Source organism: Pezoporus occidentalis, unplaced genomic scaffold (genome assembly GCF_034315485.1).
Source record: "Pezoporus occidentalis ecotype Australia unplaced genomic scaffold, CSIRO_AGI_Poc_V1 ctg100, whole genome shotgun sequence".
NCBI lineage: Eukaryota > Metazoa > Chordata > Aves > Psittaciformes > Psittacidae > Pezoporus > Pezoporus occidentalis.
The window spans coordinates 1,473,907-1,501,670 of NW_026912780.1; the positions used below are offsets into that span (position 1 = coordinate 1,473,907).

The window sequence follows — 27,764 nt, forward strand, 5'->3', positions numbered from 1 at the left end:
CCCATCCTGACAATTATTTCCATTGATGCACTCTGCCATGAATCATAGAACCATAGAATAGTTAGGGTTGGAAAGGACCTTAGGATCATCTAGTTCCAACCCCCCTGCCATGGGCAGGGACACCTCACACCAAACCATGCCACCCAAGGCTTCATCCAGCCTGGTTGTGAACACTGCCAGGGATGGAGCATTCACAACCTCCCTGGGCAACCCATTCCAGTGCCTCACCACCCTAACAGGAAAGAATTTCCTTCTTATATCCAATCTAAACTTCCCCTGTTTAAGTTTTAACCCATTACCCCTTGTCCTGTCACTACAGTCTCTAATGAAGAGTCCCTCCCCAGCATCCCTATAGGCCCCCTTCAGATACTGGAAGGCTGCTATGAGGCCTCCATGCAGCCTTCTCCAGGCTGAACAGCCCCAACTTCCTCAGCCTGTCTTCATACGGGAGGTGCTCCAGTCCCCTGATCACCCTCGTGGCCCTCCTCTGGACTTGTTCCAACAGTTCCATGTCCTTTTTATGTTGAGGACACCAGAACTCCGGAATATGCTCATCTTGTACTTTCATAGAGAACATAATGACAGCAGAGTTTACATACCTCTTTCCATCTGCTGGCCTTCCAAGCAGGACATCTTCCAGCTCTACACATTTTGTATGTCCGTGGTTTTTTCAAATGCCTGCAGTTTCCTTCTTCTATTTTAGCTTGGAAGCTATTAAAACAATGCACATCACGAAACTTCAAACCTTTTCCACAGGAAACAGAACACTGAAAAGAGAAGTGTATTTCAGTACTTCATGAAAAATCTCTAATGAGAAAATCAGAAGCAGCTCTGGCCTTGCCCAAAATGGACTCTATAGGAATATGTTTCTGTATTATGACTGTATTATGACACAATATCTACAGGACATATCTGAAATTTCTGTGTTAGCTCTTGTTTACTGAGTGTTACTGATCAGATGCAAAACATCTCTCATGTCTTTTTAATTCTTTGATGTTGTTATTGACAAATACCTGAGCTCAGCCATCCATATCCACGCATGAGACAGACTGATAAGAACTCACAAGAACATGCTTTAGTAGCCTTTCCAGTACACACATCACTATTTTCATGTAAACATGATGTTTATCATAAGCATTAAAGAAAGGAAAATACCTAATCATGGATGTGCATGTTTCTGGCTGGCACCTCCCTTCCATGAGCTTTGGGTATCTTGTTGTATGAGATAAAGAGGTAAGAGAAGAGGTATAGACACTGCATGTTCGGGTGCAGTCCTTGGTGTTGAATACTATAGATACCGGAGCATGGTCTTGCCCTGTGACCCCAGCATCCCGTTTCCCCCAGAAAGAGGATGTATACATACAGGCTCTAGGACCTCCTTCCCTTCATACTATAAACCCAGCGGGCTGCAGTGAGTGTGAATCCCACCCCAGCAGTACGTGCTAGCCATGATGAGAGCATGTCTGAGAGATCAGCCTCTTCTGGCAAAAGGGCTATTCATCTGCTAAATTGCTGGACTGCTGTGAGGCTTCTGTGAGGGTTGATTTTAATTCTTCAAATCAGGACTCTCTTATTCACCTGCCAAGCAGGGCTACAGGTTCTAGGGAAAGTTCAGTCAACCAAGTAACATCATCCTGTCAAACAGCCTTGATCAATGGACACAATTCCTTTTCTCGCTGGAAAGAAAGGATGTCTCATTTGTTCTAGATTTCCTCCATACTTTATTTTACACTTTATTCCTACACAATCAGGGAGAGAATGAATATTAAAATAAAAACATAATTTCTGAGTGGATGTGTAAAAGGGATAAACATAGACTTTCTTCAAAAACAATGAAGAGATTTCTCTTCCTTTTAACGTAACATTTTCATCTTGGTCTCTAGCAATAGATGCCAACTTAACCAAGCCCTTTTAAACACACGTATCTTCCATTTTCATGAAATGAAGCTCAGTGCATACAGCTTTCAGAACAAAACTTGGCAAATATTTGCCTGAGAAAACAGCTGGAGAAAATTTGTTAAAATATAGAACAAGTAGCTATAAGTTAACCTGTGAGGCTGTGAAATTTTTCACTACACTTTGCTAAAGAGAATCTCAGCTGACTCACTTGTCCTCAATACCACAGGTATTCTTACATGCCCTTGAACATTGTATGTGTAATCTTAAAGGATTCATTGAAACTACCAATGTGTTTAAAAACACATCTTCGTAGAATAAAGCAATAAATTTAATTTAGCACACAGTACGATGGATAGCATGCTTCTCTTATAAATAATATACTATATAATATAGTATAAACTGTAATTGTATTTGAAAAAAGAGTACAGATTTGGCCACACTTTGCCTTTTACACATCTGCTCTACAATTCCAGTAAATAGAATGTTTGCTTCTAAATTAAATCTTTTTGTTATCAGCAAAACCTTTCAATTTATCATTATAAAATATGATTCACGTAGTTTTACAATTTATGTTTCGTTAAGTTAGGAACTAATGTAAAATAGGAAGATAACAAAATTACCCAAAACTTTTATCTATGAAAAACACAGGTCAGAAAACTTAAAATTCCGCTAACCATCTAATTATAAAAGCCTTTCATAAAACTCAGCTCTGAATTCAAAGGATTTTATTATCAAAGCAGGGAAGACAACATGTATGCATGAAAACTAAAATACTATCTTGATAATTGATTCTATTCTCCCTTATAGTTTTGGGACATTTTTCCTGAGGAATTTCAATTGTAAAATGTAAACATAGATGATCCATAAATTCTGGAAATTCTCCCTTTTTATTCCTCAATAGCATGTAAATGAAGTGCAGCACAGAGTTACTTAGCATCCCCCTGTGAGGTGTTGGAAAACCTCCTCAATGGCTTTCCTCAGTGGAGGAGCACCACCTAGGCTCCAGAGGCTATCAGGCAGAGAGAGAAGCCTTCTAGTCTTTCTGGGGGCAGCATTCCATGCTAAGAACTGCAACCAAAAGTGGTGTCCTAGGAAGTCTCCACTTCAGGAAATGAGGCTACCATGCCACAGATTCATATCACAGCACAGAATGATCTCACTCTGTCATTTCTCATTGTCCTCAACACTAAGACAGCACTTTTCAGTGTATACATATTTGTTTGTTCAGCTACCTTTTATGCCACAAAAATGAGATTATTGTACAGGGCTAATGGGTACTAATAACAATGGAATACGGAATGAAATCTCTTATCCTGCATCTCAGTCTTCTAAAGATGTTCCAATAATATCTCTACCCATTACATACAACACTACGTTTACTTCTGCACAGACAGAGCATTTCTTTATATAAATTTGCTATCTTACTCTTTCACATATGCATCAAGTTACAGATCTGATCTTGTGTTTCCTTGTATCCAGACCTCCTGTTGAGTAGATCTTACTCTGAAAAAAAGAAACTTCACTGTGAAAGAGGTAATTCACTAGTAACCTAATACCATGGTTTTCAATATATGAGCTTTTAAAGTTGCTGTGGTTTTTGTTGTTGCTGTATTGCGGTTTGTTTGTTCATTGTAAGTCATGAAAGTACACTGAAGTTTAATTTGTTAGGTAAAGCGTGTTCACTGTTTCAAAGTATCAGGACTGAAAGATCCTGATACTTTTAAAAGCTAAAAACCCCTAGACATTAAGCAGCCATAAATCTCTGCTTAAATACAATTTACCCAGACTTCAAACCACCAAATTAAGAAGACATTTCTTTAACACATGAAAAAGCTAATGCACTCACCCTAGATGCAGACAACCCAGGATCATCAGTGGACAGTTCAAGAGAGTATATGTTCAGGAGAGTACTGCAGGGGCAGTATTCTGCAATTGGTGAGATTCTGGCTTCAACCCTTAGCACAGCACACTGGAACATCTAGTCTAGGTCATGTTTGCCTAGAGAGGTTGGATCAGATGATCCTTGAGGTTCTTTCCAACCTGGCATTCCTATGATTCTATAATACATAAAAATAGTTCTTCAAGGGACCGTTTCCTTCCAGAATGCCTTGACATCAGATGCAGGCAGGTTCAGCTGTGTTCTTTACTGGATAGTGACCCACCTTCAGCAAGAGAAATGAAGACTACTTCTGTCCAATACAGCTTCTCATTGGAGACTCCTGGCAGGTAGATAAGCATTGCCTCTCCTCCAGCACAAAGAACAAATACCAAAGAAAGGAAACCAAGTGTCTAATGCTAAATCAAAAGCTTTAATCAACATGAAGTGGGGTATGCCTCTCAACTTTTCTATAAGGACAGCTCCTGTTCAGTTATTTGAATGTGTAATATATGTTCCATAGAAGATCCTGGAGTGGTACTCCCAAGTGGCTAAAGGCATCTAAGCACAGATTACAGGGATGTGTCTTGCACTGACCTCTATCCCTGCCATCAGTGTTTTCCTTAGAGATCTGCATTTTGCACACACTGACCTAAGACACCTCCCTAACTTCCTTTCAGCTTTGGATCATCAAAGTGATGTGTGCACAAGCGAATCAAAGTCTCACTTGTACAGAAGTGAGGCCTCACGCTGTGCTCTCTGTCCTTTGTGTCCTTTTAGTGCATCTAGCTGGTTGTGCATTTCTTATAAGACTAAATTTTGCCCTTCACAAGCCCATGTTCCTTCTTGTAGCTTCTAACGCCATATTGCACACTATCTGTGGAATATGGTCCTCTCATTGCTTGGTGCTCACCCTGTTCTGTGAGTTGCTCTGGTAGTAATCTTCCCGAGACTTAACTCTTCTGACTGGGGAAAGTACAACTGCACTTAACTCTCTTGCTCCTTCACCTCCTTCCATTCAAACTTGAATATGGTCAAGAACAACGTAGTCACTGTGACTCAATGCATATACAGCTTGGCTTTACTTGTATGACATCCCACACAGTTGGATCCTTATGAAATGTATGTTTTCCATATATTTTCTGTAGATTGCATGTGTAGGAAAAAAAAAATCCATAAAAACTTTAAATCTCAAAAGAAATATGACCATTCCATTAAAAAAATGCAAGTTGAAAAAACCATCCTGTAACTGTTTTACACAGAAAATCTAGCACTTGTCTCAACATTGGCTAAAGTAATATTTCCCATATGTCAGGTTCTTTTAAAAACATAAATCTACAGTAAAAAGCTGGATTTGATTACTATTGTTCAAAGTCATTCCATAATGCTGGTAACTAGGATTCATCTGTTTGGGTTTCTTTCATAGCAATAAATCCTGGGAGGATCAGCCTGACAGAACTCCTGGTGTTTTCTGTGGTACAGACAGACTCTCAGATAGGCATCCCTACCATCAGTTCCTGCCAAATTAAGGCTCTTTCTGCAGCTGATATGCAGAGTTCCATTCAAAGCTTTTTAACTCATTTGCTATTGTTAGTATTTCATTGAAAAGTTGGAGATCTATTTGGTGGATTTTGCCCCAGATTTCTTTTATTTCAAGGGGGTGTCTTGTGTAGGTTTGCTGATATCTCAGTGGACTCCTGGATACTCAAAACACCAGTAAATGGAAAACACAATAGTTTCTCTTGTATTCATATTAGATATACAGAGACTTAAAATACAAATGACTGTGACCAAAAGCAATATGGTAACTGCTGGTTTTGGTTTGGATACAGTTAATTTTCTTCATATTAGCTTGCATAGTGAACTGGCTGGGGGTGCACAAAAAGTTTGGAGGGGACATGGCTGGGACAGCTAACCAAAGGGATATCCCAGACCATATGATATGTGCAGCAATAAAATCTATGGAGAAGAAGAGGGAGGGGACATTCAGAGTGATGGCATTTGTCTTCCCAAGTAACCATTACACAGGATGGAGCCCTGCTGTGCTGGAGATGGGTGAACACCTGCCTGCCCATGAGAAGTGGTGAATGAATACCTTGTCTTGCTTTGCTTGTGTAAGCTCTTTTAAAACCATGCTAGAAGTAGACTAGGACCTGCTACTGCACAAGACACTAATAAAACATTATTTTGAGCATTAGTTAGTTGAGAGCTACTTCAACTTTCAATTTGCCATATTAGAACTAGCTCTTCATGGGCCTGCCCTCTCCCTGTTAGCTATATCTCCCCAGGGGTCCTTGCAGTGCTTGAGCATCAAATAGGCATTTTTCAGCTAAAAGTACTCAAAAAGCTATTCTTTCCTTTAAGTGTGCAGACTAACAAGAAGCAACACAGACTTTATAATGAAGGTCCTACTGAATTCTTTGATTCAGAGTCAGTAATTCTTCACTAAAACAAGTACAAATACTTGTGCAATTAGCTCAAGCATTCAGAATGACCAAACATTCTATCACTCTTGAGAAAGTGGATTGAGCTCGAAGAGGTATGTAATTTACTGTTAACATCTAAGTGTCACCTATGCTAGCTACAGAAGTTACACTGAAGATATTTTTAAGGCACTTCATTGAGCACAGCTTCATTTCAAAAGTTCAGTGTTATATCACCTTCTTTTGGGGTTCAGAAAATGTCTTGATTTGATTAAGTCCTTGCAGTTGCAGTCTAAGTCCATTTTGACACTTTTCTAACGGTGTTTTTGCAGCCACAGCGATGGAAGCAACGAAGGCCAGGCTAAGGAGGACTCAGGAGACTTCATCCAATCCATCACAGTGCTCAGAGTTTGGATGGGCTATACCTGGACCATTCCTGACAGCAGTTTGGCTTCAATGACAGGGATGCTACAGCCTCTCTTGCATGAGTTCCTCCACTGCAAAACCACCCTTATACTTAGTAAAAGTATCTTAGGATTTAATGACAAGATCTCTTGCTGTTAAATAAGATGATTACTTCCCATTCTACCCTTAGCAGACTCGGAAACACCCGATATAACCACCGATTATGTTTTGAAAGAATATCTCATTCAGTCCGTTCTTCTATAGACTTGCCCTTGAGAAACACAGCTATCCCAGCCTTTCCTCCAAGTGTCCTACCATTCACGTTGCTGTCCTCTGAACCCTCCAACTGTCTGCATGGTTTTTTTATGTGGATGCGTCCAACCAAGACTGTATGCTGCATATCAGCTGACGCACTAGACACAAGATGCCATAAAAGCATATACCCAGCAGCATATACCCAGTATTACTCTTTGTTCAAGCTCTTTGTGGCCTTCCTGGTTTTTAGAGTTCTAGACAACATTTGGAAGGTAAGCTCTAGACTTAAAAACTACTTTCTGCAGTAATATTTGCAATCATACTGCAAACATCATGGGATCTTTGAGGTAAATTAATAATCAACACAATTTCCTCCTATAAGCATGAACTGCATCTCTGCTTGGGCTGAAATACTACCCCCTGATCCAAACACCACCTAGATGACATTCCTACCACACAATTTGACTGGATCTCTAAGCTCAGTAAGGTTTTAATTATTTAAATCGAGCCAGACTGTATTCTAATGACCAAATGCACTGCCAGCTGAGCCCAGTGAGTTCCAACAGGTCCCTTTCTCTCAAGCAGATAACAACTGCTGAGTGGTGTCTACTTGTAGAAAGCTCCTAAATAGCCTCCACAGCTACTGCAAATTCCTCTCTCTTTTGCCTTTGCATGAGGAAATAAAAGCACCCGTTGAATCTGTTTGACCTCTTGTGCATCAAAACATAAAAGGTGAGGGGGAAAGACATAATAGGGCTTTCAAGGAAGGACCTGGTCATCTGTTTCATTTGTGCTATGCTTGAGGTAACGGATAGTGCTTTGCAATGTCAGAGAGGCCAGATTAAAAGACTTATTCACAAATCTAAGTAGAATGCATAAATGAAAATCTGCGGATGATCATTACGTGGAATTTGAAGGGTTCTGGTTTCGATTTTCCCAACAGCTGCAAAGAGTATTGCTGTTCATCTGCTCTCCAGGCACACTGCTGTTTTGCTGGGCGGGCTCCCTCATTAAGGTGACTGCCAACTGCACAGGGCAAAAAAATTCAGACCAACTTTAAATATCGGCTAAATTCCTCTGTAGCATCATCAGCCCATTGCCGCCTAAAGCCTGGCATCCTTTTTGATGCCAACTACAGAGCATCTGAAAAACATGCTCAGCTCCCCGCCTACCGTGATACCCAGCCAGGTTTCGCTTTGCTATGTATTGCCAACCTGTCCATATACATCTCATAATGAGCCTGTAAACTTTTCCAGTCAGCAACCTTCTCTTTACCTGCATAACACACTTAGCACGATTTGACCTTCAAGCAAGCTTTTAGCTATTACAGTGACATAAGGAAAACACAACAGCCAAAACAGCCATAACATTATGCCAGCAATTGTAGGATTTGGCTTCTACACTACCTGTATCTTTAGAACCTGGTGGATATATTCAGTTATATCCTGCCACAACAAGTGAAAACTCCTGATGCCAAGTAAAAATCTCAAGCTTTAGGGGGACTGAGAACTGATAAATAAAAAAAAGCCTTTCATAAAAGTTCACTGTAAAGCCTGAAAAATACTAATCATATAATTCAGAAAGCAAAATCTGCGCCTAAGCAACATTCAAGTCTAAGTTTCATAACAAGGAAACAAATTTGACTCAAATCCTGGACAAGAGTATAGTCACTATGGCATACAGGGAGAAGACTAGCATCTTCCCATTTTCTGTAAGAGTATAATCCAAGGCATTAGAAAACAATTACGTTGTATTCCATGTTGTGGCAAAGCCATTTCTCATGGATTATGGAGATATTAGTGTGAGTGTTGATGAAAGGCTGTGTGGCCCAGGGGAAGAGGAGGAAAATAAGATGAACTAAACAGTGGCAAAAATACATAAAAGGCTAGAAAGAGAGGGAAATTCTTCACAGAAGATTAGTATCATACTTTATTGGACTCAAACATGAATAGTTGAGTCAAGGCCCAAAATCAAACTCGGTTGTCCTGACTGGTTGTCCCCAGAAATTATTTTCTTTGGGGTTTCAGCTTCCTTGGAAGAAGAGCTCATGGTCAGACACATCAATAACCTAACACAGAACCATCTACTGGTGGCAAGCATGCTAACTCTGCTACATAACAGCATCAGTAACATGAAAACGCCTTGTGCAAACTGAAGATATTTTGTGTTTCTGTTAATGTCTACTTGCTACTTTATCAAACAATAATCACAGTTTCATGAGTTGATGATTAGTAAGTTCTCCTTCAACAATAATGGCATATCACATTTGGCATCTCATTTAACACTTCCTTTTATGGGTTCCATTTCATCTCTCAATTACAGTGAAAATTGCATAGTTATTCTTCCTGCCTTATGTGCTCTTGATTTGAATCCATTGCATCTGGTAACAACCTGATAATCAGAAAAATAACAGGTATTTCTGCCTCCTTTCAGCAGCCATTTGGTAGGCTCTGTGTTGCGGTTTAAGCCCAGCCAGCAACCCAGAATCACACAGCTGCACGCTCACTCCTCCCTCTTCCTCCCCCCACTCCTGGAGGGATAGGGAGGAGAATGGAAAGTATGTAACTCCCATGGGTTGAGATAAGAACAGCCCAGTAACTAAAGTACAACACAAACCACTGCTGCTAGCACCAATAATAATAATGATAAAGGAAATAACAAGGGAAGAGAATACAACCACTCACCACCTGCCAACCAATACCCAGCCCGACCCCGGCAGTGATCTAGCCCTTCCAGGTAACTGCCTTCAGGTCTACATCCTGGGCATGACGTGCTGTGGTATGGAACACCTCTTCAACTGGTTTGGGTCAGGTGTCCTGTCTCTGCTTCCTCCCAGCTTCCCCTCCTCCCTGGCAGAGCATGAGACTCAGAAAGTCCTTGGTTGGAGTAAACATTACTGAGCAACAACTAAAAACATCGGTGTTATCAGCGTTGTTCCCAGGCTGAAAGTCAAAAACACAGCACTGCACCAGCTACTAAGAGGGAGAGAAATGACTGCTACTGCTGAACCCAGGACACTCTGCTATCTCATGTACAGGTGTTAAGTGTCACTGAAGGGTTTGCAGGTACCTCTGCTAAGAACTTCAGCATCAGCATTCATTCTAGCAACTGTATCACTGTAGTTAATGACAGTATATATATGTATTTATAGATATAAGTATATATATATGTATATAAGCACTGTGAAGTATGACCAGCTCATTTTAGTGTGAGGTGTCCCTGCCCATGGCTGGGGGGTTGGAACTTGACGATCTGAAGGTCCTTTCCAACCCTAACTATTCTATGATTCTATGATTCTATTAATTGCTGGGAGGAAGGGAACAGATAAACTACATTGCTCAGCCAGCATTCAATGTACCTGGTATATGTACCTAACTTTTATCATGTTTCAGCTGAATGATATATACAACAGACAGCTGAGGCAAATCACAATTAGAAATACAGAACAGTGATAAATTAAAAACAAATAAACAACAACAACAAAAAACCCACAACAAACAAAACCCCTAAAACAACACACCAGACAATTCTGCCTTACCTTTCCTTCTGAAATCAGTGGCAAACAGGAACAGAGGTAGACCCTCACTAGGTCTTTCTGAAAATCTTAATCTACAACTATAAATTTGTGTCTAATTTACAAACTGAATAGTAATCCTGCTCTTTGCCTTTGATACATCCTAGAAAGTATTTGGTACAGGCACTTTTACCATACAACACTGCAGATGACAATTGCTGGCTTGGCCAGGCTTCACAGCAAGTCTCATCTTTCTTTATTCTGCAGTCATGTAACACTAGTAACACCTTTCAGCAATTACATGAAGGCAGGAACACTGGAGACGAGGTGAACAAAGTGCAAGCATCAGGAAAGAAGGAAGGTAGAAATGGAGATTGGAGACCTCACAGAAACCCAGTATAATCAAATGAAATGCAGGGTTTTTTCGCCCTCTGTTTCCAATAAATGGATAAATTTCTGGACTCATTTCCCAAGAGGAGAAAAACCCATGCATGTGTGTCCATCCAGCAGTTATAGTCACAAATCTCCAAGAAAACCAAACAGCAACCTAAAATGAATTGTTACTTCAAACAACCAGATACAGTTTAAGAGAGTGCATCAGAGGGAGGATAGCCTCCTGCCTCTTGTGAAGCTTTGGAAAACTGAACAAATGCCGGAGAATGACTTAATCTGCATTTTCACTAAAAGTAATGCTCGCCCCTTGAGAGTGACATTTTATTCACAGATCCTCACAATAAAAGTTGGACCATATTTTTAACATGATGAAGGATCTCTGGTATGGAAGCTTCATCTGCATAACCAAAAGCAGTGCACAGAAAAATAAAGCATTTGTATATTTTCTTTCCATAATTTAAATATATGGATTCTTCTTTTTTATCCAAAGAGATAATCTTTCAGTTAACCAATCACAAAAGTAACTATGCTTTTGGTTATGCAGATTCGCAAAACCCTAAACATAAGCAGAAGAAACAGTAGATCTCAGCAACTGCAATCTCTGGTTTATTATTTTTAATCATGCTAGCAGCAGCAAAACAGCAGCTTGGAAATTAAAGGAATAACTAATAGATGAGCTCTGTCAGTGTCTCTGCTCTAGAGCAAAGCATCACTTCACTCATTTAATTTGATTAAAAACTAAGGTCTTTATTTGAACTTTGAAGAAACTGGAAATTAAAACAATATATACTGCAATGATATAGTATTGCCAGAGATTTTTCAAAACATAAAATCATGCAAAAATATAACTTCATGGCACTTAACTAAATAACAACTAAATAATAAAAATAACACAAATTATTTTAAATAGGGATTGAGGGCAAAAACATGAGTAGATTTTAGATCAAGAATACAACACTTTACCTACCTTTACATGTTGAATTCCAATTCGTTTTCAACCTAAGACATTCTCCTGTGTATTTTCCATTTACTTTCTTTCAAAGGACTACAAGTCCCATAATAGAGAACTAGGGAACATTTTGTTCATTTCCTAACCTATACCAGGTAACCAAAATATTGGTGTATTCACCTTCACAAATGTTAGGAAATGCCAGTACTCTGAGATAAGTTTAACAAGTTTTAAATTCGGGTCTCAAAACCACTTTGAACCAGTATTTATGAGTTGTGACTGGAGTTTTCAAAACTGCCGCATATATTAAGGCAGCTCAGAATGACTTTCACATGGATCTGACCATGCAGAACCCTTCAGCTTTCCTGAAGGTTCTAACTGCAAAAAAAGAAATAAATACATCAGTAGCTTCACATTCCTTTCACTTTCATTAAATGGCTCTATGTATTTAGGAATGGTGTTAAGGACCACCTGCCTTTTTCACCTTCTGATATTCTGGGAGGTTTTTGTTTGTTTGTGGGGATTTTGTTTGGCTGGTTTGGTTTTTACTTTGACTTACTTTTATTTGTCCTCTTTCTAAATGGAGCGTCTGAAAGCTCGTCAAACCTCCTCATGCAAGTGTTTCAGGAATGTAAAAAAATATGTCTTTAAGAGCTGAGAATTATGTTATGATACTCAATTTTCTGTATCTTTTGCCAGGGACTAAATTGAAGCAGGACTGGACCATGAAATTATAGTTTCAGCAAAAGGTTCAACAGCCAGTATCTTTAAGCTTTATCATCAAAGATTATGTGCCAAGTACCTATTCCAGTCCACTGACATCAGATGCTGCTTTTATTGTTAACAATATTTATATATTTTTTCCTTGTTCAAGTGTAAGGGCTCCCCCCACGAAAACAATGTACTAAAATATCACACCAAGTTCACTGCAACCCAAGGATTACTCAGTGGTAAAACCTGCTCACTTTCAGCAGAAGCAGTTAGTTTCCACCCTTTCCCCCCGCCCCCTTTTTTTTTTATTCTTTAAGGACTTGAAACATTAGCATTCCTTAATAAAGGACACATTAAATATAAAGACAAAGCCACACAACATGCATAAAAAAGAAGGGTTAAAATGCAACTGTATTTCACAGACACAAGTCACAGTCATTAAATTAAATTATCACCCATACATTAGAACTTATTTATTATTTTAAGCTATACAGGCAACATAGCACCAATAAGGATAAATTTCCTCTATGCTTGATGAACAGTACACAAATATTTGTTTTTTGAATTTTGGAAACAAGTATCTTCTTTCATTTTTACCAGAATTACCCTAAATGAAATCCACTATCCCAAGTCTGGTTTATGACATTATTTGGGTAGTGACATATGTTATCAGTTCTCTCTGAAAAGGTCCCTCCCATTTCCAAAGTTTTAAAAAATGAATAGCATATGCTAACACGAAGATTTCAGCCAGTGGGATGTTAAATAAATGTGCTGTATTGGTAATGAGGTATTCTGAAGTTCGACATTAGCCAGCAGCAGAAGTAGAGGTAAAAGACTGAAGCTGGTTTTGAAAACCAAGTTCACTGATTCTGAATTCCCTTTTAATATAAAAGATTATCTTTAAAGTTATAAATACTTTTTACACATAGAAAAACTGAATGAAGGCACTTATACATAGCAAGTTTTTTTGCATTAAAATGAAAACAAGTAAATATTTTACTTAGGCAGTTTTGGGCTGCTTCTGCTCCTGCAGAAGTCAATGGCATGCCTGGCAGTAACAACACTGGAAGGGGACTGGATGTCAGTTCTTAAAAAGCAAGTTTATATTTATTAAAAGTAGTAGTAGATTTCTTCCACTAGTGCAAAGACAGAATTACACTGAAATTATACTGGAGCAACTACAATGGAAACTGAAGAACCAGAAAAACAGCCACTTTAAATAAACATTACATTATGTGCCTGCAGGGTAATATGTAATAGCAGCAAGACATTTCTGACACTTGAAGGTAAATTAGAAGATGAGCAGATCCACTCTTTTTATGCCTATTTTCTCTGGAATCACAATTAATACTTATGAAATTACAGAAAAATCCTAAGAGTGAAGTTATAAAAAAATCAATCTTTATTTTACCAACATTTCAGACAATCAAAATATAATTCTCTTCTATAAGGGTCAAGTCTTGCCTCTATCACTAACCATAAAGACACCTCAGCACAATTTGCACAATTCTGTTTCTACAGAAAACAGAAAAGCAACCATTCTTAACCTCTAGTTTTGTGGGACTTCTTTTTTAATATTATTTGAACAGTTAGTGAAACACTTCTCTGTGATACTTAACTTTTTGACTAACAAGAGATTACCATTGAGACAACTAGCTTGTCAGTATTTTGTTCTTTCAATAGTGTTAAAACAATGCAAAACTACTCTGCACAAGTACTATTCTTGGGAAAGTTGCGTCTGTCCACTTTTAATCCAAGATCCCTTAAATTACAGAAGGGATCTTTAAAGCCTTTAATTAAGAAAAGAATTCACAGTTATAATCTGACATCACAACTGGTATATGGTAAAATTTTAGGACAAACTTCATAAGTCCTAACTTTAAAAAGAACTGGATGTATCACAGCTCAACTCACAATACAAATGTGAAGTAAAAGCCCAACATGCTAAGAAAACAAAGTGCTAATGACTGTGCTACAATTAAATCACATTGGAGAGTATGAATCTTCTTCCATTAGTATTCAAATAAAATCCCAAATGTAGATGTTTTCAAGAAAATCTAACAGAAAATAAAACCCTCAAGATGGACCATAACTTTACTACACTCTGAACCCTATCTGGTACTGCTTATCAACAAAGCTGTAAAATGACCATATGTGAAACTGTTCAGATGAGGAAAGTATAATACCTCAAAAAGACTGAGGTGAAGCCGAGTGTGTTACAAAGCAAAGGCGTAACCGCTCACTTTTGTGGCAATACTTGTTACATTCAAGTTACAGCAGCTTCCTGTGCTGCATCTTCTCAGATAAAACATGCACACAGTAACCTAACTGGTTTCAAATATGTTGTGAAGATATAGACTATGGCAACAAGCTTTAGGTAACACCCATTTACAACCTGGATTCAGTAATCCAGGTATGTATTCTTCCTAAAGGAGTGAGAAAGGGTAAGAAGCAAACATGTATTTCTAATTATGACACACCTGGTTAAAATGTCTCTGATAAAATTTAGGTTGCTATCCACACTCATACAATAGATACCACTAACTACCTAAGCAGGAAACCTGCTGTTTGACTACCTGCCTTTCCAAGCTTTTTGGTAAGCACTGAAAAATTAGGAGGGGGCAAAACTAAAATCAAACTCCTATCAAAAATCTTGTCATCCAAAAATGCAAAGAAATTTTTGTCATTATGGTTAGCTGGAAGGTATTGTCATGCCATATATGAATAGCCTATTTTATTTCTCCAGTGTAATTCCTCCTCACACTCCATAAAACCTTTTAAGAAAATATATAAACTGAAAGGTAATAAAAGCATATATGTATCAGGAATTTTGAGAAACTTACACTATTTTTCTATTGCGTAGCAACAACCTAGGAAAAAAGACTAGAAAGGAAGACAGGACCAAGAGATAAATACAAAATTCTTAACAGAAATTGAGCTAAAAATGGGAAGCTTTAGTTAGTAGTCAAATACAATCCTTGAAGTGAAGGCATCACAGAAAACCTCCATTAAGGAAAGCACACTAGATGAGCAGGAGAGTTACCTCCTGTTGACCAGCAGAAAGAAGAGTAAAAAAATGTATGTTCACATTAAAAGTTTTGCCCGGGTACCAGGCCACAGCTTTGGCACTGGATATTTCCTAAGTTGCTACTGTGTGTCTAATTATTTCCCAGCCAAGTACTGCTAAAAGTAGTATTTTGTTCTCTAGAACAGAATACTAGAAAAGCTACTTCATATTGGTGCTACACATGAAAACTTTGCAAGATTATATGTGCCTTTCAGACTGTATCTACACCCTGCATCTGAAGATTTGTTGTATCTAAACACAACCACTGATCCAACTAACAGTTGATTTGATTACATTCCCACATAGCTTTTGTCAGGTAACAGATGAGTGCTTGGCTAAGAATACTAAAGCACATGGATATAGGAAATACTGCTCAAAGGAAAAAAAAGACTAGTATGGAAAGTAACAAAGCATCATTCTTGAACTCAATTTAGATAGATTATTTTAACACGCTTCTAGCACAAAACTGTTGTATCTAGTCATTACAGTTCCATTTTAAAACCTTATGGTATCTTTGTGAATTTGCAATACTCTCTCTTTTAATGCTTTAAGTAAAAAACAAATTCTTACCATTAGGGTCAGAAAACCTGAACCTCCCTGATGGAAACCAATACAATAAACCAGAGGTCTTATTGCATGGACTAAACACAAGCCCCAATAATAATGCACTGTCGAAATAAGGGATACAGTAAAAGTCTATACTAGAACAAAGTATTCTTGGCCAGCTGTCAGAATGCTATGGAATTTTTCTTGACATTATACAATGTGGCATATGGTTTCCATACTTCTTAGCTTGTAATTTATTCATTCTTTCATGAAGATTTGGATCATTGCCTCAATCCCTTCACTAATGAAACTAGAGCAGCCTAAAAGAAAAATATCCAAGATATATGGGCCAAATTTACTGGTGGTGCAATTCCATTAAAATAAGCAACTATATTTACCTCAACTATTATTTAACTTAGAAATATATCATTAGTATGTATATATGAAAATATATATGTCTGTATCATAGTTTTGATATATTAAAGAAGAGATAGTATACTTAGATACATATCAATTAAGCAATGAAATCTTGAGATCAGACACTATAAAGTGTAAGAGCCCATAACTCCTAAAGTGCAGAAAGCATCAACCAGACTTCTGGCTTCAAATCATAAACAGAGCCTTTCTTGCAACTTCCCTATCATGCATTTACAAGATATGTTTTATTTTAATTATGTTGTGTAAAATGAATCAAAACCTGAAAGAAACGTATGAACAAGGCATATTGCTAGAAGTCTTCTGTCCTCAAATACATAGCGATAGCTAGCAGAAGAAATTAGAATGCCCCAATATGGAAGAGAGCATAAAAGACACTAACAACTGATAAACTAGGTCCTTCTCTATGGTTCATCAGGTCCTTGACTCAGGATTCTGAATAAGTCTTAGCTAATATGACTTTTCCCTGAATCTATTTCCACTGGAATGTAAAATCCAAGAGGAAACTCTCTGGCTATGCAAAAGCCAGAATAGTCCGTAAGTGAATCTTTTAGTTCAGACATGGTTTATACAAAGCTACATAAGAATAAGGAAAATGTTTTTTAAGCAATTTTGATAGCCATTTCTGAACTGAATGGGCCAGGCAGGGCCAATATTTAGGAGGCTAAGGAGTTGTTCTAGGTAAAGCGATTGCTCAGTAATTCCCTTCCTTCTATTCTCCCTCTCCACCTATTACATTCGTACCACGCATGACACAAGTAAAAGATGGCAGAATCTATTGTGGCAAATTACACACCATATTGGAAGCTGCCAATTTCAATTTCTACTTACACAGTGGAATCTCACTAGTAGGTATAAAAGTGTAATGCACTGCTGTCCAGACACATAAATATTACTTATTACTTATCAAAACTAGAAATAGTGGTTTTTCTGGTTCTTGATGTCTTTACAGAGAAGGGAGTAAGTGCAGATAGGACATGCTTGATGTCTCCAGCCTCCAGACAGTGTCCAGTCATTAACAGTCCCCTATACTGGAACATATTATACGTTAGAAAGGCATAAGATAGGCAAAGCCATGATCTATTGATGAACTATCACATCACTAGTGAACACACCATAGATGAAGGCTAAACAAAGTTGTCCGTGCTAGGTTACAACAGTTTCTGTGACTAAAACTTCTACTACCCTTTCATAATAGTTGTCATCAATGAAATTTTGCATTGCTCAAACAGCAACAAAAATTAACTGAAGTTTGTGCGATGACAGTGTTCAAAGCAGCTAAATTACAAAAAAGTGATAGCATATTTAGTATGTGAGCCTGCTTTTATTTCCTGAATCTGCTACATTTGTTTCTGCACAACACCATGTGATAGTGTGATGAAAGTAAAACTACTACTGAATAACCAGAGCTTGCAATAATATATAAAAGAGAGGCCACAAACTCTCTCTGATTACGAGCTTCCATTCTAAACTTAAGCTTTGAAGGATCAAAATGGCTTTTTATGTCAACTGAGATATAAACCAACATGAAAATCTTTGCAAAATTAAGCCAGGTTTACAATACATTATGATAGCTTACAGGTATCGATTAATGCAGGACAAACTATGGGAATGAACAGGCTGTGAAGAATTTTCAATCTAAAAGGAAAACACTGAGTTCAAAGGCAACTGTGTGCTGAATGCCCTACTTGTCTTAGTACCTGAAGTACATCAATTAAGATTAGCAAGTCACTACTAATTATTTGCCTAATAGCTAAATAAGGTTCTCTGGTGTCTGCTAAACACAAACACAAAACTCTGTTTTGCACAGTGGAAGAAAGAGATAACTGTGGTAAATTTTTAATTCAAGCTTTCATTTTAGTCTGTTTGCAACAAATTTTATAATATTTTTAAAAGCACAAAGAAGTATTTTAAGATGAAATTGGACAAGATTTAAAAAAATGCTTCCATGTTAATTCAAAGAACCAAAACATGTAATTTTACCATTAATAAAAAAACCCAAAACCAAATAGAACTGTTGCCCTAGCCCATCTCCCAGAGCTGTTAATGACAGGCTTTTAACTGATTCTGATGGAATCAGGACTGCATCCAACCTCCTTTGATTGCCATTATTCTCCTTAGAATTAAGCACAATAATAAATATTGTCAAATACAGAGCTTGGGGAAATATAAGGTACTCTACAATGTAGAGCTTGCTATGATTGCTTAATATGTTAATAATCTGCTAGTGGCAATTTGAACGATTAATAGTGATTACTGCAGGCATTTCTGCACATTAATAGACAGCGACATGTAGACAATAACATATTATAGCTACATACATAATTATACATAGACAGCTTTAGTCACTGTTTTAAAATCACAAATATAAACTTTTATGCACAAATGTACAAGTAACACGGAGCAAGATGTCTGATGACAGAGTGTGATATACATGCGTGAGTTATTTTATACTTAAATATACTATTAGAAAAAGTTATGCACAAAAAGATTTTTTTTACAAATATAAATATGTAGATAATACTACATTATAAATAACAGCATATACTTTAAAATTTAAACACAGATCAAATCATAACCCTTCAAAATAGAACAAAGTATTAGGTATTGCTTTTCGCTATGATGATTTCTGGTAATTTTCAAAATATTCCCTATGATGTTTTACAGAGCATGAAACTGTTCCCACTGAAGTAAATGGCTGTTTCCCATTTAATTCAGTGACTGCAGGAACAATAAAACTACACAGACTATATTCCACGTACATTATTATTTTCTGTTACCAAATAAAATAATAAGTTTTAAAAGGCCTGGGGAAATAGAGTAACAGAAAGAACAAGAAAGTGAAAAATATTACTGAATGCTATCATACCGATTTCCATGGTCCCCGATGCCATGAAACATCACCAGGGCAAGAATGCACATTACATTGTGCCATATTAGGTGGCTTGTCTAGAATTTCACAGTTTTGATCACCCAACATTTGGCCAGTAGGAAGCTGACAAATCACCAGTCTTGTCTTTATTCCATCTCCACAAGTTTGAGTACACTGCAATAGAGAATTTTATATGCAAGGTCTTTGTTAAGAGAGTCATCACATACTATTAAATCAAAAAGATATAGCAATATCAGTCATTATTTACTAAGTTTATTTCACATTCCCTGGACATTCAAATCAAGAATAAGGACTTACAGTCTAATCTCATACAATGAAAAAAAAAAAATCACCAAAATGGTTACCAAGCTACATTTTAATAGTTTATCAAGTGACTTTCTACAAAATGCTTCAGTTACAGACAATCTCTAATCTCAAAGTGAAGTACCCATTTGTGAGAATTAATGCGCATATATACTATTTGTCTTTGCTAGGAGGAAAAGATGGAAATCAGTCCTAAACCAAATTTTTCTTGCCAGGAAACAGAAAACTCAGACACTGGGCACACTTTCTCATAGTCCAACTTCTACAGACTAAATATGTAATACTTAGATTCTAATTTCTAATGAGGTATTAAAAGCAATTTGATCAAAAATGAGCATGTTCTAATAGTTTATAGCTTTTCACTGTATTTCCGAGTCATCTTTTAGATGCATGATCGCATCTTCATACTTCTGATTTGTAAGTACAACCCAGTAGATACTACTATCTGCAGTTACTCTAGGCAGTATTCATGAAATTTGATGTAATAGCATTTCTTTATAGCATCTTTCACCCTTTTTTAACTTGATCAGCAATTTCACTGAAGGTTTTCTGCACACAATTCATCTATTTGTAACAAAATAATTCTATCTCTCAAAATTCAAGGCACTACTGCAACACTCAATTATGTGTTGTACATCCTGAGCCTCACATAATACAATTTTTGGATGTGTATCTACACTATTCATATTTACACTATAGTTGAATTTGATCAAAGAACAAAGTTCACATAATGAACTTTTTGAGTAACAAAATGCAGTTCAGTTCCATTTACAATCAAATAATTATTTCTAAGTTTATCTAGTAAATAATATTTCCTTTTGAAAGTGAAATAATCTTACTTCTCCCCAGTTCCCATAGTTCCATCGTGGGCAGGGTCCAGAATCACAGTGTCTTGACTCTGGAGGTTTTGTTGCCTCATCACAATAACTAGCACTTCTTCCTTCCTCATCTTGACATACTACCACTCGACGGTGAAATCCACCTGCACAAGTACTAGAGCACTACCAAAACATGCAAACATATGTATCACCATTGCTTAATCAGAAAAATATCAAATATGTTGATTACAATTTTAAATTATTATTTTTAATGTTAACTAGCAAAACTGAAATCTGCAAATAAAAATTTCTACTAGTAGTATTACTAGTACTAGAAGTATTACTTTGAAATCACAGAAAAATTACATTTTTATTTTCATAGTAATAAAAATATTTTTTAAATACACATGCTTCTCTTTTGACCAAATCTGTACTATAATAGCATTTCTAGAAGTGTTAACACGTATGTGAGAGAACAAATAAATATATTAAAAATAAATTCTTACTGCTCCCCAGGGTCCAGTTCTCCATTGATACCCTCCCATCGAGGGATGGTTCCACTGGTTTATGTTGTCTTGTGGGTGGTGCACCGGAAGGTAACCTATTTCTGGAAAACGGCTTGGATGGTCATGTGTTTTTGGAGTATGATGATAAACTGGTGGACATGATGGCATGTTACATTCTTGTTCTTTGGAAGGTCGGCTTTCAGGATCACAGTAATTCTCGTCGATTTGTTGATGATAGTTGGCACAGATAACTTGTCTTGTTAATATCCCACTATCACACGTAACTGTGCACTGACCAAAAATAAACCCAAAGTTTATGACAGAACATTGATAATTAATAACCAAAGAAATTTATATTTACTTCTGACAATAACAAACATGTATTTTGTTTTTTTCAAGGGATGCAGTTTCAATCACACTTGCACAAAATATGAAGCCCCAGTTTCTAACCAGAACCTTTGGCCAATAACCTAAATAGAACATTAAAAAAAATAATTACTATTAATACTTACAGGGGACCAATTTCCAACTTGCCACTCTCCACATGGACTAAAGCAGCTTGAAATTTCAGCTGGTCGTGGTAAATGAGCACACAGAGATTCATCTGCTATTCCTCCATGAGCATCTCTACAACTCACATAGCGAGCACGATCGCCCTTTCCACAGGTTGCAGAGCACTGTTAGAGAATAATCCAAGCTCATCGCACTTTAGGAGACTAAAACAAGATCATGCAAGCATCTAAAATACTAACATAACTTAGCATCAGCCTGACTTCAGAATTAAACACCGAGAAACAGATTTCCATCTCACACTGACAGAGCCATGCGTTCAGGAACGAAGCTGAAATATTAGTGGATGGATTAAGGTTTTACATCGTTGTCAAGTAAAACTCACTTTCATCACTATCAAAATCAAAAACTCTTCTATTAAACAGTTTGTGTAGAAACCATTTTTCATAATCTTTATTTTAAAAATTAGGCAAAACTAGACCTATAAAGACCCAAACTGTTTAATATTGCTATTCATAGAAAAGATGTAAATTTTGGAATACTCAGATACTGATCAATTATTTTAAAAAACACTTCCTTGCATACTCTCAATCATATAAAAGCTATTTTGCTCAAAACCCCAGCTCCTAGAACCCTTTTTTTTCCCCCTCCTTATTTTGCCTGGCTACATTTGAAGCATACTTCAAATATTCCCATATTTGCTGGGAGAATCTTGCTTCTCCTTAAGAAACAGGTTCTTCAAGGAATATCAGAATTCCTTTAAAATTTATCACTAACAGATTTCAGTCTGAAAAATACATGAATGAGAACTTTATGGAAAAATGGCAAAAGGAATGGAGGACCGCTCTGTAAGGTGTGAATGCTACTAGATTACTTACTGGGGTCCACGATCCGTATCTCCATTGGGTCGCTTTCCCCACATGAACTAGAGGAGATGATGTAGTCCATAATTCTGTATTTTCTGGACAAGAGGGCAATTCACACTCCTGTGAGGGTGAGAAAAAAAACCCTTTTAAGGTAAACATTTTGGAAGACCCAAATGCAAAGCAAATGGATCCCGTAGAGAGAGATCCTACCATTACAACGAGCCAGCATTAATTAACAAGTAAATACCATATTCTAATTTATCCCTGGTGTTATTCGAAGGCTTTTTATTGAATTGTTCTGTTTCACATCAAGATGCAAAGAAAATGTATTTGATATTAAAACTGTATTATTAATAACTAATAATATTTGCATTTTGAGTAAAAACTGTGCTGGGCAGCTTGCTGGAGGGAACAAGCATAGACATTATGCTCTCCTGTTTCACAGCCACATGCTGTACAGTAGAACTGACTGAAGACAGTGGCTCTTCTGTCCCATTCTTTACACCTACAGCTACTGAGAACACAAAATTGCCCAATTTCAGTCAATAACCAGACAGGTACTTCAACTCAAAATACAAAGCATACTCAAATCCAGTGTTTTCACATGCAGGTGGAAATAAATTTATAGCAATTACTTGGCTTTTATATTTTAAAATATCTTTTTTACCTCTTCCCCTTGAGACAAGAAGAAGAGCATGCCCTCAAGGAGGTACATGGTTACCAGCTTAGCCAGATATAAATGAGAACCATAGAATAATAGAATAGAATCATAGAATAGGGTTGGGAAGGACCTTAAGATCATCTAGTTCCAACCCCCCTGCCATGGCCAGGGACACCTCACACTAAACCATGCCACCCAAGGCTTTGTCCAACCTGGCCTTGAACACTGCCAGGGATGGAGCATTCACAACCTCCCTGGGCAACCCATTCCAGTACCTCACAACCCTAACAGGAAAGAATCTCCTCCTTATATCCAATCTAAACTTCCCCTGCTTAAGTTTTAACCCGTTACCCCTTGTCCTATCACTACAGTCCCTAATGGAGAGTCCCTCCCCAGCATCCCTATAGGCCCCCTTCAGATACTGGAAGGCTGCTATGAGGGCTCCACGCAGCCTTCTCTTCTCCAGGCTGAACAGCCCCAACTTCCTCAGCCTGTCTTCATGCGGGAGGTGCTCCAGTCCCCTGATCATCCTCATGGCCCTCCTCTGGACTTGTTCCAACAGTTCCATGTCCTTTTTAGGTTGAGGACACCAGAACTGCACACAATACTCCAAGTGAGGTCTCACAAGAGCAGAGTAGAGGGGCAGGATCACCTCCTTCGACCTGCTGGTCACACTCCTTTTGATGCAGCCCAGGATACGGTTGGCTTTCTGGGCTGCAAGCGCACACTGAAGCCGGCTCATGTTCATTTTCTCATCCACCAGCACCCCCAAGTCCTTCTCCGCAGGGCTGCTCTGAATCTCTTCTCTGCCCAACCTGTAGCTGTGCCTGGGATTGCTCCCACCCAGGTGTAGGACCTTGCACTTGTCATGGTTAAACCTCATGAGGCTGGCATCAGCCCACCTCACAAGCGTGTCAAGGTCCCTCTGGATGGCATTCCTTCCCTCCAGCGTATCAACCGAACCACACAGCTTGGTGTCAACGGCAAACTTGCTGAGGGCGCACTCAATCCCACTGTCCATGTCAGTGACAAAGATGTTGAACAAGACCAATCCCAACACCCATCTCTGAGGGACACCACTCGTTACTGGTCTCCAGCTGGACATGGAGCCATTGACCACAACTCTTTGTGTGCGGCCATCCAGCCAGTTCTTTATTCACTGAGTGGTCCACCCATCAAATTGATGTCGCTCCAATTTAGAGACAAGGATGTCGTGTGGGACAGTGTCGAACGCTTTGCAAAAGTCCAAGTAGATGACATCAACCGCTCTACCCCTGTCCATCAGTTCTGTAGCCCTGTCATAGAAGGCCACCAAATTGGTCAGGCAGGATTTCCCCTTAGTGAAGCCATGCTGGCTGTCACCAAGCACCTTGTTGTTTTTCATGTGCCTTAGCATGACTTCCAGCAGAATCTGCTGCAAGATTTTGCCAGGCACAGAGGTGAGACTATTAACCATATTAATACCATACTGAATCATAATTCATGACTACACATTTTGGAATTAGTAGTATTCCAACATCTGCAGCTCTTTTTAAGTAACCATGTCATTCTTTTAAAAACTATATACAAGCAGAATTTTAGAGAATACCAAGCCCATCAGGTGCTCTTATTAAGCACTGTGGCAGGCAGACTCCTTATAATATTCTACATGTTGGAGCTTTCCCCCTGCCAAATAATCAAAAGCCTTTGGACCCTCTCAATAATATACCAAATTTTCAAATTCACTAGGCCAAATTTGAAAATCAGGACAAAATAACAGACAGATTCAGTATTTTTTTCCCTCATTTTAGAACTCATTTCCTGCAAGTTCCCTTGGTCACTAGACAATACTTATAATTAGATGTTTCTAACTAAAAAGTACAATCAACAGAAAAGCATTTTTCAACTTACTTGGTTATCTCTAGGACGAGTAGCAGCATTACATTCCCTGTCATCATCCAAAATAACTCCGTAAGTCCCAGTAACACATCTGACTGCACGCATCTGGTATCCACGGCCACATGTCACAGCACACTGTTAAAGTCAGTAATTTCACACACTTGAAATATATGAACTAGTTATAATAAAAAATATTTTTAATTAATGTTTTTATTTAAAAACTCTTTCTAGAATGAACAGGGATTACTACTGGGATGGTGTTAACTTTCTTCATTGCAGACTGCATATGCTGCTTAAACCATGTCCATAACACAACAATATTTTGGCTATTGCTGAATCAAAAAATCACTTAAAAGCAATTGGACATTATGTTAGGCATCAGAGTAATTATCTCTAATATGACTAAATAATGTATGAGAAAATCTGAGTGGTTTGCTATCTACATTTTCATTATTCTGGAGATACAATATATTAATGTGTAAAAGTATCTCTGATATTAAGGCTCAGTGTCAATGAATTAGGCATTTAACTTACATGGGTATTCCTAAATTACAGCTTAGATAGCCAATAGGAGCAAAGAAATACATGAATACAACTGAAGTAATTGCTTAAGATACAATTAAAGTGTTTAAAAGATACTGTTTTGTGATCAGTCAGCCTGAACTAGAAAACAAGATGCCAGGAATCCTTCTGTACTCACTGATCCCCAAGGCCCTACTTGCCAAGATGCACATTCATGAAGTTCACATGGTGTTATTGATTCTGGTCTATCATTTGGATTACAGAAATCATCTCTCAGCTGTTCATCATTAAGTTGGCACCATACTTGACGACGCTTCACTCCTTTGCCACATGTCACAGGACACTGTAAAATTATTACACCTATCAGTTTGTAAAGACATGCATCAGCATTGACTTCACTTTCTTTTAGTAATCTGTTGGATTTTAAAGATCACATAAATAACAAAAATGTTCCATGCGTGTAAGTAGTCAAACAAAACTAGTTATTTTATGAACTCTCAATTTCCTGTAAACATCAACCCAAATACTAATACAAAGGAAACTATTAAGTTTCTGAAGTTTAAAAATATGAGTGTATACATTACAGTTTTCACAAGGAAAAAAGTTTAAACTATCCATGACTTTTTTGTACCCATATAATCTATAATAAAACAGAATTCTGTTCTCCAATTGGTTGGACGGTTCTCATTGCTTTATAAAAAAAATGAAGGGAGGCATATTACTGTAAAGAGATTTACTCTAAGTAGCTTCACTTTGTGATCTTAACGTAACAAAATTTCAGAGTAAAATAAACTCTGAGTGGTTTTCAGAAGTTCTCATTCATTTGTACATCTGGGATGTGTATCAGCCAAATCCCAGGACTTCAGAATTTTTATCATCATGTGCCCCAAAACAGCCAAAACAAAAAACCCCAACACTTAAAGCTGATTCTTTTAATATCGATGAGAAGGATGAAAAGTGTCTTCGGTTTTACTTTATTACCTCACTCCACCCACTAACAGACCAGCTTGGACATAAGAATTCATTGCAGCTCTGTGTTACAAGTCTTGAAAGTCCCTGGCATTCTCTGTCAGGAAGATGACGACCCAAATTGTTCATACAAAAAGCTTCTCTGGTTCTGATACCTCTCTCACAGCTCCTAGAACACTGTGATGTATAGACAATATTATAAAATAGGAAACAAAACACAATAAAAACAGGTCACAATACATAATCAGTCTTAAAGGTGAAGACATTATTGATTGTGTTTGACAAATGTGTCTTACATTTAATCTACAGACTACTCATTCATGAGGCAAATTTGGCACTCTGTTTAGTAGTTCCAAGATAAAACTCTTTAGTGAAGGTTAAAGTACTTATTCCTTTTCTCTAAAATATCCTCAGAACTTAATAATTAAGACTGTAAATAAAATATAACACCTTTAACCACCAGTTCTTCTCTGCTGACTTCCAAAACCAAGCTGCAAACAATTTAGCTACATTTTTTTATGAAAATATGACTAAGGTGCTTAAATATGAAGACTGGTATTAGCTTAGCAACTCCTACAATGCTGCACTTGTCAAAAGCTATTTTAGTTACTTAAACTAAAATGTTATAGAAATAAAAATTTTATCTGAGGTAACCAGAACTATAATGGTACAATTATAAGGTTCTGAATTTGTACCTCTGACCATTCTGTGTAGTGCCAACTTGTTAACATACAGTCACTGTGGCAGGGCTCTCTAGTTGGCGGTTTCTGCTGATCAGCGCAGTACTTTTCGTCAACTGGAGCACTGAGTCCTTTTGAAATAGAGTACTTCATGCAGTGGATCTCTATAGACCGATACCCTGGGCCACACTTTGATGTGCAGTGACTTTTGCCAACACTGTGCCACCTATAAGAACAAACTGTTATAGAAAGCTAACTGTGTTTTAAAACATAAGACCACAGTGAATAAAGAATTTGGGGCATGTACTAGGAATTGCCATGTAAATACAGATATGCATTTTAGGGAACGGACAAAACTCTAAAATCTATCTCATGACTGGAATTTTCAAATCAATATAAAATAATTTGACTCACTGGCTTAAAAAACACCTTTTTAAATTTGAAAGAACTTTTCTCCTAGGTGACTTTGAAAAAAATAAGCTATAATTCTAACTGTCCATCCTTTGAACACTTCAGCATGGGCTTTCTTGGGGTGCAAAACCACAAACCTTTTTCTAATTAAATCCAGTTGCAGCTACAGTTCTGTTGAAAAATGTATACTGCCCCAGAAATACAAGGTTTTGAGTCAGGATATATAAGAGATTCATAATCCTAACAAAAGACTTTTTACTTTATCAACAAAAAT

At 37.6% G+C, this 27,764-nt stretch overlaps 1 protein-coding gene across 3 annotated transcripts in view; it reads right to left on the minus strand.

Moving 5' to 3' along the window:
- ADAMTS20 (ADAM metallopeptidase with thrombospondin type 1 motif 20) overlaps nucleotides 1–27,764 on the minus strand; it is an 88,605-nt gene that overhangs the window by 12,003 nt on the left and 48,838 nt on the right. For all 3 annotated transcript variants that reach the window (XR_009963549.1, XM_062612457.1, XM_062612447.1), the window contains exons 20-29: nucleotides 27,095–27,305; nucleotides 26,412–26,576; nucleotides 25,609–25,773; nucleotides 24,921–25,043; nucleotides 22,382–22,489; nucleotides 21,506–21,670; nucleotides 20,994–21,284; nucleotides 20,509–20,670; nucleotides 19,343–19,519; nucleotides 600–767 (exon numbers count right to left, since the gene is read on the minus strand). Coding sequence is in view for 2 of the 3 variants with exons in the window: in XM_062612457.1 (XP_062468441.1) it covers nucleotides 600–767; nucleotides 19,343–19,519; nucleotides 20,509–20,670; nucleotides 20,994–21,284; nucleotides 21,506–21,670; nucleotides 22,382–22,489; nucleotides 24,921–25,043; nucleotides 25,609–25,773; nucleotides 26,412–26,576; nucleotides 27,095–27,305 (1,735 nt within the window). In the remaining variant the exon portion in view is untranslated. The remainder of the gene's footprint in view (nucleotides 1–599; nucleotides 768–19,342; nucleotides 19,520–20,508; nucleotides 20,671–20,993; nucleotides 21,285–21,505; nucleotides 21,671–22,381; nucleotides 22,490–24,920; nucleotides 25,044–25,608; nucleotides 25,774–26,411; nucleotides 26,577–27,094; nucleotides 27,306–27,764) is intronic.